The 16,926-nt window shown below is 35.8% G+C and overlaps 1 protein-coding gene across 1 annotated transcript in view; it reads left to right on the forward strand.

Annotated features, from left to right (window-relative positions):
- The window catches only part of TENM3 (teneurin transmembrane protein 3), a 236,638-nt gene that overhangs the window by 96,764 nt on the left and 122,948 nt on the right, over nt 1-16,926 (forward strand). Inside the window, exon 3 of the mRNA XM_050973933.1 lies at nt 4,591-4,828. Within this exon, the coding sequence (XP_050829890.1) occupies nt 4,591-4,828 (238 nt within the window). The remainder of the gene's footprint in view (nt 1-4,590; nt 4,829-16,926) is intronic.

Below are 16,926 nucleotides of genomic sequence, written 5' to 3' on the forward strand. Positions count from 1 at the left end.
GAGACTTTTCTAAAGAGAGAATAGGAAAGGAGCAGCCTGACCAGAAAGAGTTAAGACTCTCATAGATATAGATATTGAATAACATTTTGGTCACATTTGAAATGTTTATATCATAATGGAAGACTTTGCTTTTGTGTTTGTCATGGGAACTCTAAGTTCACATTAGTTATACACTGTTTAAAAGCCTAATCCTTATCAAATGGAAATCACCTGTCTTTTTCTTAGATGACTAGCTAGCTGACAGGTCTCAATGATCTGTCTGTTATAGAAAGACACAAAATTTGAAACAAATGACTTTTTTTCATGGGTGCTTGGTTTGCTTTTCTGCCTCTGAATTAGCCCCTTTCCCCCACATGGCTGTAGGTATCATAAATGTCTCTCCTTCCTATGCTGTTCAAATTCTGTAACAATTAAATGATAAAATTAATTAAATGTAGATTACTTTTTGAAAAATAAAAGATGAAAAGGTTTTGTGAAAGGCTATAGAACTGCATATAATTTTCCTCTGCAATTGAAATGGCTGCTTTGCTTCACTGTGATTCCCCAGGGTAAATAACAATTTAAATGTTTTGAAAAAATCATGTAACTGTAGTAAGACGGCTTTCTACCCAATTTCTTGTGATTTTTCCGAGTTCTGTGCATATGTTCACACACATAATTATCTGATGTCGACTTACTCAACAAGTGCCTTAAAAGGGTGGGGTTTGTTTGTTGCACCTGAAGAACTTTGACAGGTTGGTTGCTAGGCCAGTTTATGTCTGCCTCTTGCTGCAGAAATCTTCTCTTTAAGATGAATGGGATTGCTCTACAGTCATTAAGCTCTAAACCAAACAGGAACGTTATAATTAAAACTTTACATCTTTAGACGCAAGCCTACCCGTACCTACCCGTATCTGCTTAATTTTAGTGTAAATTAGACATTCCCATTTAGATTAAATCAATTAAGGTAGCTTTTAAAATCCAATTTAAAGCAAAGCAACTGCACCTCTCTGGAATAGTTTTTAAGCATTTCAACCAAATTGTACTTGATCAGATTTGAATGCTTTTTCTTCTAATAAGTGGTTTGTTGTGAGGGAGCTGGCCAAGTCCCAGGGCTGCTGTCTTTTCAATAAGCAAGGGAAGATGTATTTCCCTCTAGGACTCCAGTGGTTGATAGGGAGGAAAGAGAAGTGACAGGGTCTTGACACTCGATATTGCAGCACATGGGGGGCTGTTATTGCAGGGAGTAGTGTCCAGTGCTGCAGAGTTTATGAAGTATATATCGTGTCATCCCACTCTCCTTATAAATTTGTTAAGTAGAAAAAGCAAGAAAACTGAAACTACTCTGGCAGTAATGCTGATTTCTCAGTAGAGCAGTGTGAATCACGTAACACACATGCCTCGGTTTCCCTGCATGTGCAGTGAGAATATTTTCAGTGTCACAGGGTTGTTGAGAGGATCTTACTCCATAAAACTGATAGCTTTGTGTGAAAGCCTCAGGAATACTGAAAACTGTTCTTTAATTTTTAACTCCTTAAAAGAGTCAAAAAGGAAATCTGGCTCCAGCTTAAGAATGGCATTCAAAACCTGACTATTGTGATGATTCTTCCTCTCAAATCAGTGGTGCAACATTAGGTTTTTGTTAGAAATTGTACAGCAATCAGAAGAACTGTGTATTGGGGAAATCTGGCAGGTTGGAGAAAAGATCCAAAAAGCAGTCCTTAGTGATCTCTCATTCAGAATGACAGTGTAGGACTGAATAAATTTAGAGGAGTATAGATTTTAGCTCTGTTGATTTATGGAAAATCTAACCTTGTTAAATGCAACTCTACCTATAGCTTTTGCACAATTAGAAAAGAAATAAATCATTCCAGATTTTTCAGGCGTTTGTGATTTTGAGGAAGCTGTAGATTCCTTGCCAACTGAAGCCACCCTCAGACACAAGAAAATGCCACTTGCCAACATTCTGTGGAGAGAAAATTGGATAGGAAGACAAGTGATCTTTGCGAAATCGCACTTGGATGGCCTTCTAGCTCCCCTCTAGCCTCTCTTAACTTCTTTTATATGTTCCTCTGTATCTTCAGTGTCAGTAATGTTTGTATGTTATATGGCAGAAGGGCCTTTTGGTTCACAGTAAATTTCTAGGGAAATAATCTAAATCCCAAATAGTGGCCTGTGTAGCTGGCCTATGATCTGAGTAATCCAATTTCATTCTTTCAGTGTATTTTCAGAGTAATTATTAAATCTGTGCATTTATGGAGTATATAAATTCCCTTTACAGAATCTTTACTATCCATCTTCCTCACAGGGTAGAGTGTGTGGGAAGGTGTGACATCTACCTGAGACAAGCTTGGCGCTCACACCCTCCTTTGTGCAAGAGAACAACGATGATCAATCCTCTACTTTGTCTTTAGCAGAGAATGCTGCAAGACATTTAGTACTAAAAATGATAGACTGAAAGATTGATTTTCAGCAGAGACTGTAAATGAGAAGAGAAATTAATGAACAAGAGGGATGTCAGGATAACATTTCAGCTGGTAGGAGCTGTACTGGAAGAGGGTTTTGCACTGATCACGGCAAAACTGTCCAAGAAGGCTAGGCTGGTAGGAGAGTCAAAAAGGGTAATAAAAAAGAAAAGTCTGATCCTAAAAACAATTTTAATTAATTTGTCTATCTGATTAAAATAAACTAATGTGAATTACTTCATTCCAGCTGCCAATTTTCTGTAATTTTTATAATTAATTTGTTTAATTAATAATTTATATGGATATATTTGCATATACATGTGTGTAAATACTTAAACAGACACGTGCACATATATAATTTTTTATATACACATGTACCTATGTATTACAAAATAAAAGGCCACAATTAATTTTTCACCAGCTGATAAAGAGCTTGTTATCTAAATCAGATAAAATTTTAAGTAGATATGGGAAAAAATCTTTGCTCCAGTGTTGGTCTGTTAACTTTCTTTAGTTGGCTTGTTGAAATGTGGCTTAAAGCCCTTGACAGTAATCGCATGCAGTGACAGCCTTTGTGTCAGTGTTGGTGAAGATAACGCTTATCAGTTGTATCCTACCTGGACTGGAATTTTGCATTAATACATTAGGGATTTGGTGTTGAAAATCTCACTAGCAGTATAAATGCTGTTATTCTTTTAATGAGAGATTCAGCATTGATGTAGTTTGTGACAAAAGTCATGTTGACCTCACAAAATCACTGGAAAGAAGAATGCGGTACTCAGAAAGGAAATTATTCCAAAGACTTTTTTTTTTGGTTTAAGTCTATTTCTTAACATTTTCATGTTGTCTTATGTTTACAACCTCAGAAATTGCTCACACTTAAGTTAATTTTGTAGCAGTCACCTGTAAGTTATTGGAAGCATCTGTTTCAACAGAAATACTTTTCCTGTGTTCTCTGTACCAGAGTTTTATTATTGAGTTTGTAACAATTGCAATTATAACCAGTTCCAAAAGGGAATTGCTTATGGGAATCAAACAACTAATTTAAAAACTACCTGAAAGCTTTTGCACTGTGAGAAAAGTGCGTGTCCTGTATCTTCTGCTCTGCTTAACACTTGCATTTATATTATGAAGTATGTTCTGCTGCATTAGTGTAAGAAATAGATTGAAATTTTAATTGCATAAATGTTAAGTGTTACATGTTTAGGAGTTAGTTTTGTGTACAATGTGTTATAAAATGTTTGTCTTATATTTATTGCTTATTTGACAGTGATTTTATGGAACAGATTGCTAAAACCTAACATTGACGGAGGTATTTGATTGCAGGTTTTGCTGTTTTGAGATTTTGAGTTTAAGCTTTATGGGTGTTGTGTGCTTTGGTTAAGTCAGAAAATATTTCCTTTAGTTTCGATGGCCTGACTCTCTTATCACCTGTGACTTCCTCCAAGCTGTATTTATATTGCATGGTGTGAAATTGGAAAATCTGTTCTGTATGTGTTCTAATGGATGTGACGGTCATTAAGTATATGAGTCTTCTGACGTTGTAATCAGATGTGAATCAGTCTGTTAAATATCCATGAAGCAACATCTGCTTCACAGAGTGACCTTCTGCTAAAGAATACTTAGCATCCATTAGCAGATCATACTGCAGATCTGCCTTATTTGAAATGCACTAAACTAGAGTAGTCTACTGCTGTTTAGCAACTAGCTTGTAATAATTTATTGCAGTTAAATAAAGCTTAAAATCTCCATTAAATAATTATAGGGATTATATGCATTTTGAAAACCTTTGTGTTCTACTGAAATTACCCATTTAATTTCAGGGTTGGTTTGTTAAAAAAAGCTGAAGTCTAAAGGCGCATTAGGGGATCTGTCAGATGCTGTTTTCTGTAGGTGTTAATAAAACCAGATTAAAAAAAAAAAACTGAAACAAATTAAAACCAAAAGCAATTTTACCATCTGTTGTGTATTAATTAGAATTTGGTGTATCAAGGGTAAACTTGCTCTTACAGAATGTCACTGAATGTCTGCTAATAGAATAATATGCAAATATATTAGATGATAGGATTATATTGAATTTCTCATTCTGCTTTGGTTGTAGCAAATGCCAAGATGTATAACGAACTTTAATTTTCTTTCTTCTTAGAACAACCTCCAAATAACCAAGGCCAGTCGACCCTGCAGCCTTTGCCGCCTTCTCACAAGCAACATTCAGCACAGCATCACCCATCCATCACCTCACTTAACAGAAACTCACTGACAAATAGGAGGAATCAGAGTCCGGCCCCGCCGGCTGCTTTGCCCGCCGAGCTGCAAACCACACCTGAGTCAGTCCAGCTGCAGGACAGCTGGGTGCTTGGCAGTAATGCACCTCTGGAAAGCAGGTAATTACTTAAGTACTACTACAGACTGTGGCAATGCTAAAAAAAACATTTAACATAATGAAAGTTGACCCGTAGCTAATACTTCCCCTCATTCAGCAAGGAAAACTGGAAAGTTTTCAGTCCTGAAATATGTGTTCTCTCTCTAAAATCCTCAGTGACACTCTTCTCCCTCACAGTCCTATTCCAGAGTAGTTAGAGTATATTAATTTTTTCAGACAAGCGTTTCCTTTCCTGTTCATAACCTGTGACTTTTGCCTGTTTAAAGAAATTTCTTGCCTTGCTTGCCAGAAACGTGTCAAATATGTACTGTCATACAGATCAAATGTCAAATAACATTCTGTAATAGTTTTTAACTCTTGTACTTGGTACCTTTAAGGAAGTACTTATGTGAAGCTAGGTATTTTTAAAGGTGCTGGGATTTGGTGAGACAAAAGAACTGAGTTTTGGTGTAATGATCAATTTATCATTAATAACTGCCTCTAGGAAAGAAGCAGCTAATATGAAGAGTGACACTAGCTTTTTTAGATGAATAGTCTATAAAAATTTTGAAAGGACTTATTGGCACACAGCTGAATTTACCTACAGTGATTAATTAGTACTCATGTAACACTCAATCAGCACTAATTTTTTATTAAGGAAAGTCATAATATTCCAATTTAGTTATTAAACTGAGCATTTATTACTATATTAAAGTTGACAGTAATTCTTGAAGATGTTTATGAAATCCCTTCAGTCTATTCTTTGAATCTCTTTAAATTATGTTTTATAGCAAAGTAAAGATGATTTTGACCAATTTAAAACATACCTAACTTTAGGATTCTCTTTTAAGTCATTTTTGTTGCCATAGGAGTTGCCTGAAACATCTATGGCAACAAAAACGACTTAAAAGATGGTTTGGAATGGCTATTCCTTCTCTTTCTTGGACTCTCCTGTGCTGTTTGAGACATAAGCACTGTGGAACAGCATTCCACTGAAGAAATTCATCATCGTATTCAAACAGTTTAGTGCTTTAAGAAAAAATTTTCTTATAGAACAAGTAAGGTTGTAGTGTGGAAAAAGATGTTTGGTGTTTTCCTGATAGTAGTTAATCTTAAGTAGATGGGTAGGGTCTTTGATGTTTGCTTCTATTGCCATATATGTTTTTATTGTCTTTATAAAGGTGTAGGACTACTTGAATGAGAATGCCACTTCCATTTAACCTGAAGCATTTTTTGCAGAGTAAAGTCTTTTCATCTTTTAAACATTTCTGATGAAAACCTAAGGGTATTTTGCATGTTCAAATTTTGAACACTTGTGAATGAGGTAAAATATAAAAATTTCATGTAAAAACTGATAGAGCCTTACTGCTTTGGTTTTTCTAATGGTCTTACTTGGTTAGAACTCTGAAAGTGTAGAACCTATCTTATTTGTCATTGATTTTTCCCCTTTTGGTTAAGATTCCCTACTGAGTGTGATTTTCAGGCTCAGTATCAACTGTATTAACAAATTTGTGATAGGTCTCTTCCTTCACCCTTTTCTTGGACTAGAAAAAGTTTGTCTCCTCTTTGGCAATATTTTAGTTTATGCTTATTGTTGGGGTTTTTTTTTCTTCTCTCTCTTTTTTATTATTTTGACTTAGATGACAACCATTTAGAGGTAGAGAATGTCAATGTCAGCCTATATATACAACTATCTTTCTAGCTCTGTAGGCTCATACTGATGATGGGTGGCATAAAAATGACATACAGTTTGCTGTCAGGTATAACTGGGCAGTGAATTGGCTGGCTTTGTGTATGTGCACGTAGGAGAGAGGGATGTATTTGCAAAGCTTGGGGGAGGTTTTAGTTCCTATCGCTCTGCAGTAGTAGAGAAAGTGATTTCAAAAGATATATATTCCATAATATTGGATTCAGCTGTGGTTTTAATAGGATATATGGCAATTTGGCTCTGTGCAAAGTGCTATCAACAAGAACTAATGGATTTGTGTGAAACATTGCTGTTACTGGCTAAAAAGATGAACTGTGAGGTTACAGATCAATAATGTCCAACAGAAATTTGAATTCACTTTTTTTTAAATATAAAAACTCTTTGCTTAAATGTTTATGAGGACCTAAAACTGTAACTTGAATGAATTGAATTATGTGAATGCTTCTTTAATCCTTGATGTCGTCTTTAAATGACAATGAGATTAACAAGCAGAGGCAGAAATTGTCTTCCCTCTATTTGGGCTCAGTAAAATCTACATTAACAAAAAAAACCCAAGACAGTAGAAGAATATTTCCTGTAGGCTTCCTGAAGACTGCAGGACCTTTCATTGAACATTTAATGATCTTTACTATTTGACTGTTCCCTAGCCAGATTAAGTTAGGTTAATTGGATTAAGCCAGGTAAGTTAGGTTCATTTGTAGAGCCAATAGATCCACTGGAGGAGCCAGCACTAGAGAATAATATGAACTTCTGAAGCAATCAAAATCTTTCCATTTTGTTCTTTGAATTACTGGTTGGACAGCCAGAGTCATGTAAATAAATGACTACATGTCAGATGTCTGAATATGACAAAAAATCATTTAGGAATTAAATATTAGTGGGTTTTTTATTATCACTGAACTTTAAGTTTTTATTCAGCTACTAGTTCTAGTAATGATTTCTTGATTACCAGTATCAATAGTAACATTCTCATGACTTTGAGTTCTAGTAGGATCTAAATTACTGATATTTAAAAATAAATCACTTCTTTAAATGCTCCCTCTGTTAAATATTTGAATGTGGAGAATTTTTCTAATGAACAGTCAATTAGGAATATTAGAGATGCACAGAGGAAAAGTATGTTAGAATTCATACATTTGTAGATAAAAATAAGCTGGTAGCATCTCTTAGTGCATTTCCTTGGAATTATTTCATTAATTTCAGTCATTGAATGTAAAAGATCGCTTTGTTGGTAAGGGGAAATTTACTTACACATTCCAGTCAAGGAATAAACCTCTGAGAATATTATGTAACTTTATTCAGAATCTGTGCTAACGTGCCAGTGAATCAAAGAACAGCTTTGCTTATTCTTACTAGATTTGCTGCAAAAAGTACCTCAGTTGAAAGAGGCTGCATTTTGAATGATGGAGTGTGAATTTTTTATAGAAATTAGCCAAGAAACTAACATGTTTTTCATAGTGTATACAGGTACTGCTGAGTCTTCTCTTACCACTTAGTATTAAAAGTAGAGTCGTAGGACCATTACTGTATTCAACTACTTAGCTACTTATTTTACCAAGAAATAAAAGAAGGAATTGTTGAAGAAGTACTTGATGACTAGAAAATATTTTAATATTTTATGGAACCTAATTAAAGTACTGGAATACCTCAGAAATAGTATAGACAAAATATTTCCTGGAATGTGTTACTTCAAAACTGTTCTGTAAACTTAATTCAAAGTTCATTTTAGAATGTGAAGACTTTAGAAACTTTTAAAGTGTGATGAACATACACGCGTCATTATTGAGGTGGACTGCCAGTGATCCAATTGCCTTCAATATTGATTAAGGTGTGGAACAGGTGTTGATAGTTTCCAGGGAAGTTTTAAATCAATTTGTGTAGAGGCTGATTGATTGTCTGCAAAAGCACAGTGTTGCTGGAGGTTAAAGTCTGCTCAAACCACCTATTTTGCACACTCCACCCACTAAAAAAGTGCCTGGTTTAATCAAATTCAAATTGTCCTGATCTGTAAGTCTTCCAGGTTTTCATGGACTTGATTAGAGATGTTACTTCTATTGAGAAGGTGCATGGTACAAAATAAAGGCAGAAACTGGGGATGGAGTTCAAGCCCTGCTTTTCTGAAGACCCTCTTAAGCATGTGCTCACATTGCTGATCTGCAAGTTGAAGAAACAGGACTCTGCTTAGATTGCTGACAGCAATGAGTGCATTTGAAAAATTGACATGCCATAATTATGGGATCTTTATATACAGACATTAGAAATTAAATATTGTTTTCAAATACTAAAGTCAAAAAAGTTCTGTTTTCTTCTGACGTTCTCTTACTGTCAGATTCTCCCTGAGCATCTGTTTGAATCCTAAAACACCAAGCCCATATGCTTATAAGCTTTCTTTGATGTCAGTAGTGTCTTACTTTAGATTTTTGCTTGATCCCTCTGGCATCTTTCCTGCTCAAATATCCCTTGCTGTCATCATAAGTACTTGGAATTTGATCATGCTGTGTATTTTGTCCCCTGGCTCTTAGGCAAGCACCAGTAGTCCAGAATTTTGTAGCATTTGCAGTGTTCCTTGAGTTTATCATCCCTGTTTTCAGAGGTACACAGCCACTGAAGTAAGAATGGACCCAAGTATTTTTCCGCACATTAATCATTCCCTGTTTTAGATAGGATAAAAGAAATAGGCGGTTCTAAACAAAATAATAGTGGCTTGCTTCATTTCTCCCCCTCATTTCCTCACTATTCCCTGAGAGAACCAGAGACTCTGATACTTCTTTTGCCTCTCCTGCTGCTGTGCGTTGTCCTTGCAGAACGTGAGATCCCCATTCACTTTGGTAGCCAGCGCTCTGCATATTTTTCTTGCTGGCTGGCTGTGCCAGATAGCCAGCAAGAGACTGTCTTTTAATAGTCTCAGTTCAGTTTTATTACCTCATCTCTGGTCCAGCCTCATCAAGTAAACAACATCCCCCACTATGCCCTGCTCAGTCCTTAAGCCTGCCTTGCCACAGGCAGCTGTCAGGAATTTTATTCAAGGACTTGCACATAAATAAGGAATCACCAAAGGGTAATGACCACCTAAAGGTAGCCTTGTAACACTGTGTCTTCAGGTTACAGTCCAGCATTTAGTTCAGAGGACAGCATGGAAGGCAGTTAAATCCCACATTCAGTTTTGCACGAACAAAGTTACACAACAGAATTATTATATTCTTTTTTGTGGGATCATCCCGTTCTTTAATTTGAACTTGCACCTCTAATTTCATTTTTTTGTATCTTTATGTATAGAGAATTAGAAAGTCAAGCAGTCCTTGCAAATGGTCATGACAACCTTATAGAGATGGATGTGTTTTCTCCAACATATCACGATAGCAGTTATGGGTATGTGACTCTTCAGTGTTTGCATGATGCTAACTATTGACACAGAAGACAAAGTGTGATTTTTCAAAAAATTATTACAATAGGAAAACATCTGGAACAACTGTACTCATCCTTATATCTGATTTTTAAAAAATTAGTCTAAATAATTTGTCGTACTGACTCATGTCAGATACAAAATGGTAAGCTCTGACTGCCAAATCTTGCTTGCTTTGACTTAAGACATTAAGAATGCAATTGACATTGTATTAATTCTCTGTGGCCCAATTCTGCAGGCTGTTGCAAACCACTGACATGATTACACATTTGCCAGGTCTGATCATTCATTTGTAATGTATTTTCTACTTGGCAAATATTTATTTTAGAAATATTATGACATATATTATAGCATAAAGAATAACCAATCAAAGAAGTTAACAGCATTACAGGTATGTATTACATACATTAGGTATGTAACAGGAGTTACATACCTAATCTCTAATATTTTTATGAGCTAGTTGGAGATTGCAACTGATGATAAATATGTAACTGTAAATAGAAAATTCCACATAAATTATTATTTCAATTTGTTTAAGTAAAATTTCTATTTTAAAATTGTTCCATATCTACTTAACTTTGTCAGTAGTCTATCTCTAATTTTTGAACTATTTCTTTACATTCTTACGCCAAATCAGTATAATTCATTTCTGTTCCACACACACAGAGAAAAAAACCTGACAAAGCAGTACCATTTCTTAATTGTTAATCATAAATTTACCTTTTTCTGTTAGTTTGTTTGTAGTCCACTAAAAATCAGATTTTTATGTCCAAATTCTGTTTTCTTAATGGTAACTCCTAAATTCATAAAAGGGACAATGTTCTATTTGATTAAATGAGGAGATCTGCAGTTGTCTTCTAATTAATCTGTAATATATATTGACACAGTACATTGATCTGCTTCTCCCAAAAACTCTTAAGCTTTCACTTAGCCACAAATCAACAGCAGGAAGAGAATGGTATGTTAAATTCAATTAGTCAATCATTATCAGCAAACTCAAAGATATTGCAGATATTTGCCAGAAGATCCCATTATATTGTCTTCAAAGTAAAAATGTAAGCATAGTGTATTAAAACAGAACAAAACCAAATATTATTGTTCCCTGTAGAACAATTATCATACAATACTGGTTCAGATGCATAAATGCTGTAGTAGAGTTAATAGAACTGTGCCTGGTTTATGCTTTGTATGTTTGTAATAGGATCAAAAAATTGAAGTATTTTAGCAAATGGTGTGTGTTATATGAAATTTCTGTTAGTTGAGACTAATTCAGGTAACAATACAATGAAATTTATCTTGTTTGTAATCCCTTCATTTTTAAAATTATGCTAGCAGGGATCATCTCCTGGTGTGAAAGTTGTCCAGAGATAATAATACATCAGTTCCAAAGCATAATAGATTTGAGACTACAACATGCTATCAGCATGAAGATTCAGTTTATCAATGTCACAAACATACTGTGTCACAGCTAGAATCATTATATATTTGTTTCTTTGTTTTCATGTCATGCATTATGATATACTATTTCTTAATTTGTATGGCTTATGGAGAGAATATTAATCTAATCAATTTGACAACTTTCATGTTAAGAATGATTATAGAAATATACATTTTACATAGAAATTTTAATGTTTCATAGGCCTAGACCTAAAGAATAGTTGTTTAATGCTTCAGGAGATGTATTCACTATGCATCAATTATCATAAGGCAGCTGGAAATCTCAATGTATTTTAGTGGTATGTATTGTTGGCTTTATTCTTTTCTCTGATGTACAAACATATGTTAATGTACCTGTTGACAAATCAGCTTAGTTTGAAGTAAGAAGTTTTTCTTTCGCCTAACCTGATAGTCCTCTTCCCGAAGTTACCTAGGTGTCAAAATCTGAAAATATGTAAGATTCACCATCAGCAAATGACTGTATTTAAATTACTTATAGATAAAGCTTGCTGGTATTTTCTATTTCTGTATTTTTCTGTATTCTGTATTCTGTGTTTTCTGTTGTTCCAACATCTTCTGAAAATTGCATCCTTTTGCAATGTTAGGAAACTTCTGTTGTATTTAAGTAGGAATTGTTTGCGAGGAGGGTGATTCGGGATTTTTGTCATCTGTTTGGGAGAAAGTTCAGGAGAGCTGAGTTTAGGGCATGCTGTATTAAACTTAATAGTGGCAGAGGAGAAAACTGAAAGAGGCTGAGCACAAAAGGGGTAGGAGTAGGTGTCCAAATGGGTAGATGGAGTAGTCCATAAGAAGGAACTGAAACTGGTTAGTTAAGCAAAGTGGGAGATAGATGAAATTCTAGAGGACTAGAGGCTGAGTAGTTATGATAAAAACTGAGATAATTTCTTGTCCTTTACTGCTTGTGATTATTTGTGAAATCCTTTTGAATCGTATGCACCTCATCACCTATGGGACTGACTCAGCATGGAGAGAAACCTTGGCTACTGGCATATGCTCTACTAGTGACAGAGGCCAGAAATAATCAAACCATAGATTTTCTATCTGTGATGGCCTATGGAGATGAGAAAGCTTTCAATGTGATTTCTAAAGTTTCTTCAAACTTTCTTAAATAAAATCACAGGTTAATACTTTAGTAAAAAAAAAAATCATAAAGCTAGTACAAAAAAACTTGCAACATTAAAAACTAACTTCTTTCTGCAGTTACTTGGCTGCAGCTGAGCTTGCCATCCCAGTAAGTGATGGCAAGTTTAACCAGAAGGGGATTTTAATAGATTCTGAAGATTCTTTCTGTCACATTCAAACAGGTGAGGAAACAATACCAAATCTCATGGCAAAACAAAGACCTGGATGACTGTATAGTCATTCAGTATCTCTGATAATGCTGATTGCATGAAGAGAAGACCATCTGCAAAAAGTTGTGTGTGACAATAGTACCATAAAATATAAAGTGTCACCCTTCTCTGGGTGCAGGGTGTAATCCTCTGCCTTTGTGAATCTGTGAACGGTGGTCTCTCAGTTCTATGCAACTTGGCTTGTTGCATATGAGAAACTATGCTCAGTCAGTCTAGACAAAATTTCAACCTTTGTTCCAACTTTTGAATTAATCCTTGGGTGCATAATGCCCTCTTAAACTATATTTCTTCTTGAAATACTCTGCGTGTGCCTTTTGAGACATTTAGAGCAATTGTTCTCTTCCACCTTTATGAAGACAGCAAGGATAGTAAAAAGATTGGAGGAGTAGCTGTGCTCTACATTCCTTTGATTTTTCTGCTTGGAAAGTGTAACTTATTCATTATTTAAGATAGGAACTGGCTAAGGTTGGAGTGCCTCATCTCAGAGACAACTTTTCCTGACTGTCTTGGTAGCTATATAACTCCATAAGAGCAGAGAAGATAAGGAAGTGTAATATAAATCCTTACTGCTCACATAAGCATTTCAGGTCCTCACTGCAAAATTCAGATGCTTTCCTCTGCTCTCCCTTCCTTTGGAGAGAGGAGAACTGTAATAGCAGGAATATCGCATCAGAAATAGTTACTTCAGTTTAAGAAAGTTCAGTAAAGGGCTGCCAAGTTCACTCCAAACTGCTGCCTTCTTCAGAAGTGAACATCACCAACAATATCAAGAACCAAGTCTCTCACTGTAACATAGATGGAAGTCTCTCTAAGTACTAGTCCTCTGAGAGACCCAGAAGAAGCCTGTAAGGCAGCAGAACTACTTGATATTTTTCCAGCAATACATAGATCTCGTTTAACTCTTATCTGGAAAGTAAGTAGTGGGACAGTCCTGCAATGAGCAGTATGAGTAGCTACAACTGAGCCAGTTCTTTCGTTGTTTACCCAGCACAAGGCATTCTTTGCATTGGACTCTTTGCTCCTTTCTACAAAGTGTGGCTTAGCATTGTTTGTTCCCCTTGTTCATCTTCATAGAGTGCAGCATAGCAGAGGAGCACAAAGGAGCAGGCTTGGCAGAGCCATCTGATTATTCTGGTTCTTTTGATCCTAGATGTGCAGAAATTAACTACTCCTTCTCTGGGGTCCAGAACCAGCAGCCCAAATCTAAATTTGAAGATACATATAAGAGTATAACAGGTGTCCTTTTCATCCTGTAGCACTATATTCTCTCTTGTATCACCAAGAAGGTAGGGGTGATGAAAAGGAGGGTCTACTCTAACGCACAAAAGGAGAGGAACTTGGGGCTTTTGTCAGCATTCAGTCCTTCAAGTCATCATGTTCTGGTGACTTTCACAGCAGATGGGAACACTGTCTTGTCTGAATTGTTCTTTGAAGCTTCAGCTGCAAGTTGCTATGCCTGACTTCTCCATTCTTTCTCCAGCAGCGCAGCTTAGCCTGCAGGAGGCAGATGTGAAAGAGCACACAAACAGTAAAGAAGGCACTTTAGCCCTAATAGGACTTCTGTTCTTTCTTGGATGTCAGTGTTCAGTTTTCAAAGAAGGCAGTTCCTTGGTGTAAGCCAAGCCAAATTCAAGCAAGTGTTGCTATATGTAAAGTGCTTTTCTGAAACATTTGAATAATCTGGTAGAAGGGGCTTATCTCCGTTTCCCACAGATGTTTCCTCTGTTTTTACATATGGGTAATAGCTGGGATAATAGCCATCTTCTCTTTCTTTCTTTCCCCCAAACTTTGATCATCATTTCATCTGCTATGATCTTGAAGCTTTTTTCAGGATTGTGATAGCGTTAATAATGACTCCAAGGAAGTGGAAATTCACTTTTATTTCTTCCTAAGAAATTTTTTTATTGCAATTCTGCCCAGAAAATCAACTAAGACAAATTCACAGCATAACACAGTTTCTGTGCTGGCTTGGAGTTATGTTAAATGCAGCCATATGGTTCTGTGGAAGTCAGTCATAAGCCTGTGCTAAGGGCAAACACCACCAGCTACAAGGTTTCATCTCAGAAGAATGTTAAAAGAAGATGAAAACAGGCATTAAGTGTTCACAGAGAAACAAAAATCCAATTCCTGCTAGAGCCTGCTGGGAAGACTTCTCATGCATTAATGAACCTGAGTTCACATGAAACCTAGCCAGTAATTTCTGTTATTTTACATCTTTCCTATAATGTTAGTCAGCAGAGATTAATCTTTTCTTTCTAGCTGTTTCTTCAACTCAGTGCAAGGAATCGTATTTATTGATGTGATGTATCCATTAGTGAATCAGGCAGAGGTCTTTAATGTCAGGTGGCAGGTGAGGGTCATGGTCTCTGTCAGAGGACCCAGTTGAATCCGGCATGAATAGGGTCTGTCAGCAGAGAGAGGGCACACCAGTCAGTGGGTGCAGTACTGCAATAGATCATGATCTTGGACCATTGTCTTTTACACATTTAATAGTTTTCTCCTCATTCTGTGGGTGATGTATGTCATAGGGTTTTTTGAAGAATCAAAGCAAGATAACCCACTTCCAAGAAGAGAAAAATTCAGCTGGTTTTCATTCAAGAAAATCAGGGAGAGACAAAAACAAAATTTTAAATGAAAGAAGTAGGCGCAAACTATAATAGTTTGCTATTATAAACTATAATAGGGATTTATTCCTCCTTTCTTTAACTTTTGTAAGATTAATTGATCTCTTTGTATGGCTATGACAAATAAACTTCTAGGTCTTTGCACAGAGAGACGTGCACTATCTCTGCATGTGTTAGTGATGATGTATTTGAGGCAGAGCTCCCAAACCTTAAAAGTGTGTTCTGTCTGAAAGCCTATTCTTCCCATTTGAAACATCAGAAAAATGAAAGGATAAAATTTCAGCTACCCTTATGTCTTGCTTGCTTACATTAGCTTCATGCTGCCAAACTTTTGTAGGAAGTTCTACTATGTTATTGAAAAGCAGAATTATTGTTTACTTCTATCTGCAGATAGGTGCATTATGAATTAGGACCATCTGGGGGAAAAATCTGGTGGTTTATTTTTAGTTCAGGTGAGCAATCATCACAGTTTTGTTCATTTCAATGCAGAATAGTTAACAGTTTTTATTCCTAGGAATTCAACAATACCTTTATATTAAACATCAAACCCAGGTCATTTGGAGTACTATTGAATTCTAAGCAGAGGAGTTGGGTCCTGATACAGAAGTATGCCACTGAAACATAAATTCACTAAAATTTACATTTCTCTCAACTTGAATTCTCTCAAAGTGGATTTGATAGAAGTTTTTTCCACCTCTGTAGCCTTAGGAGAACGAAATTGATGTGTTTCTAATCCTAAATGTCTAAGGTCTGTTACCTCTTGTGCCTTGGAGTGAATCCAGGCTAATAGACTGAGGACCTTAACAGAATTCATAAGACATTTTGCCTGGGCTTGCTTAAAAATGTGTTAATTCCTGTAATAATGTCCACAGATTTAACACACCTTAGAGGCAAATAGATAATTTTTAATAGAGACAGATACTGGCAGATTTGAGTTGGTTTGGGGGGAAGATTAACCTGTGCTCCACAATGTGAAAATTGGTGTGCTCATTTCATGAAATATTTAATTTGTGATTACAGAAAAAAGAATGCTATTGCCTTAGCTGGAAGAGTCCAGTAAAGTACAGTGATCTTTTGAGTCAACAGTGATCTTCTCTGCTGGTGCTTACTATTGTGTCCAGAATTTTTCCCAAATTGCAAGGGCAACAGATGAGTCAAATAAAACAGATTAGTGGACTTTTTGCTTACATGAAAGAAAGTTTTAGAGCGTCCTAGATATATCTAACTATATGTGGAAATTTTGATACCTAGAGGTAAAAGAAAAAATGCAAAAAATGTTAGGGATAGTTTTTCTTTTCTCTTTCACCTCTCTTCAAGTCAGTTTCTATCCTGTCAACTTCCAAATGTCAGTTTTGATTTATTCTGCACTGAAACAACAGGTATCTGAAAATAGCTTTCCTCGTCTCCACCATTGCCTTTGCCTGACCCATAAAAAGCCTAAATTTTGCTTTTTTGCTTTAGGCAATTAGTTCTTAATGCTTTTGTGTTTTTGACCCTAAAAAATAAAGTGAGGCAAACAGTAGTATTATAAAAACTTGTCTTTGTCTACTGTGGGGCAAACAGTACATACTCATT

The sequence above is a fragment of the Serinus canaria genome, chromosome 4 (assembly GCF_022539315.1).
Source record: "Serinus canaria isolate serCan28SL12 chromosome 4, serCan2020, whole genome shotgun sequence".
Classification (NCBI taxonomy): domain Eukaryota; kingdom Metazoa; phylum Chordata; class Aves; order Passeriformes; family Fringillidae; genus Serinus; species Serinus canaria.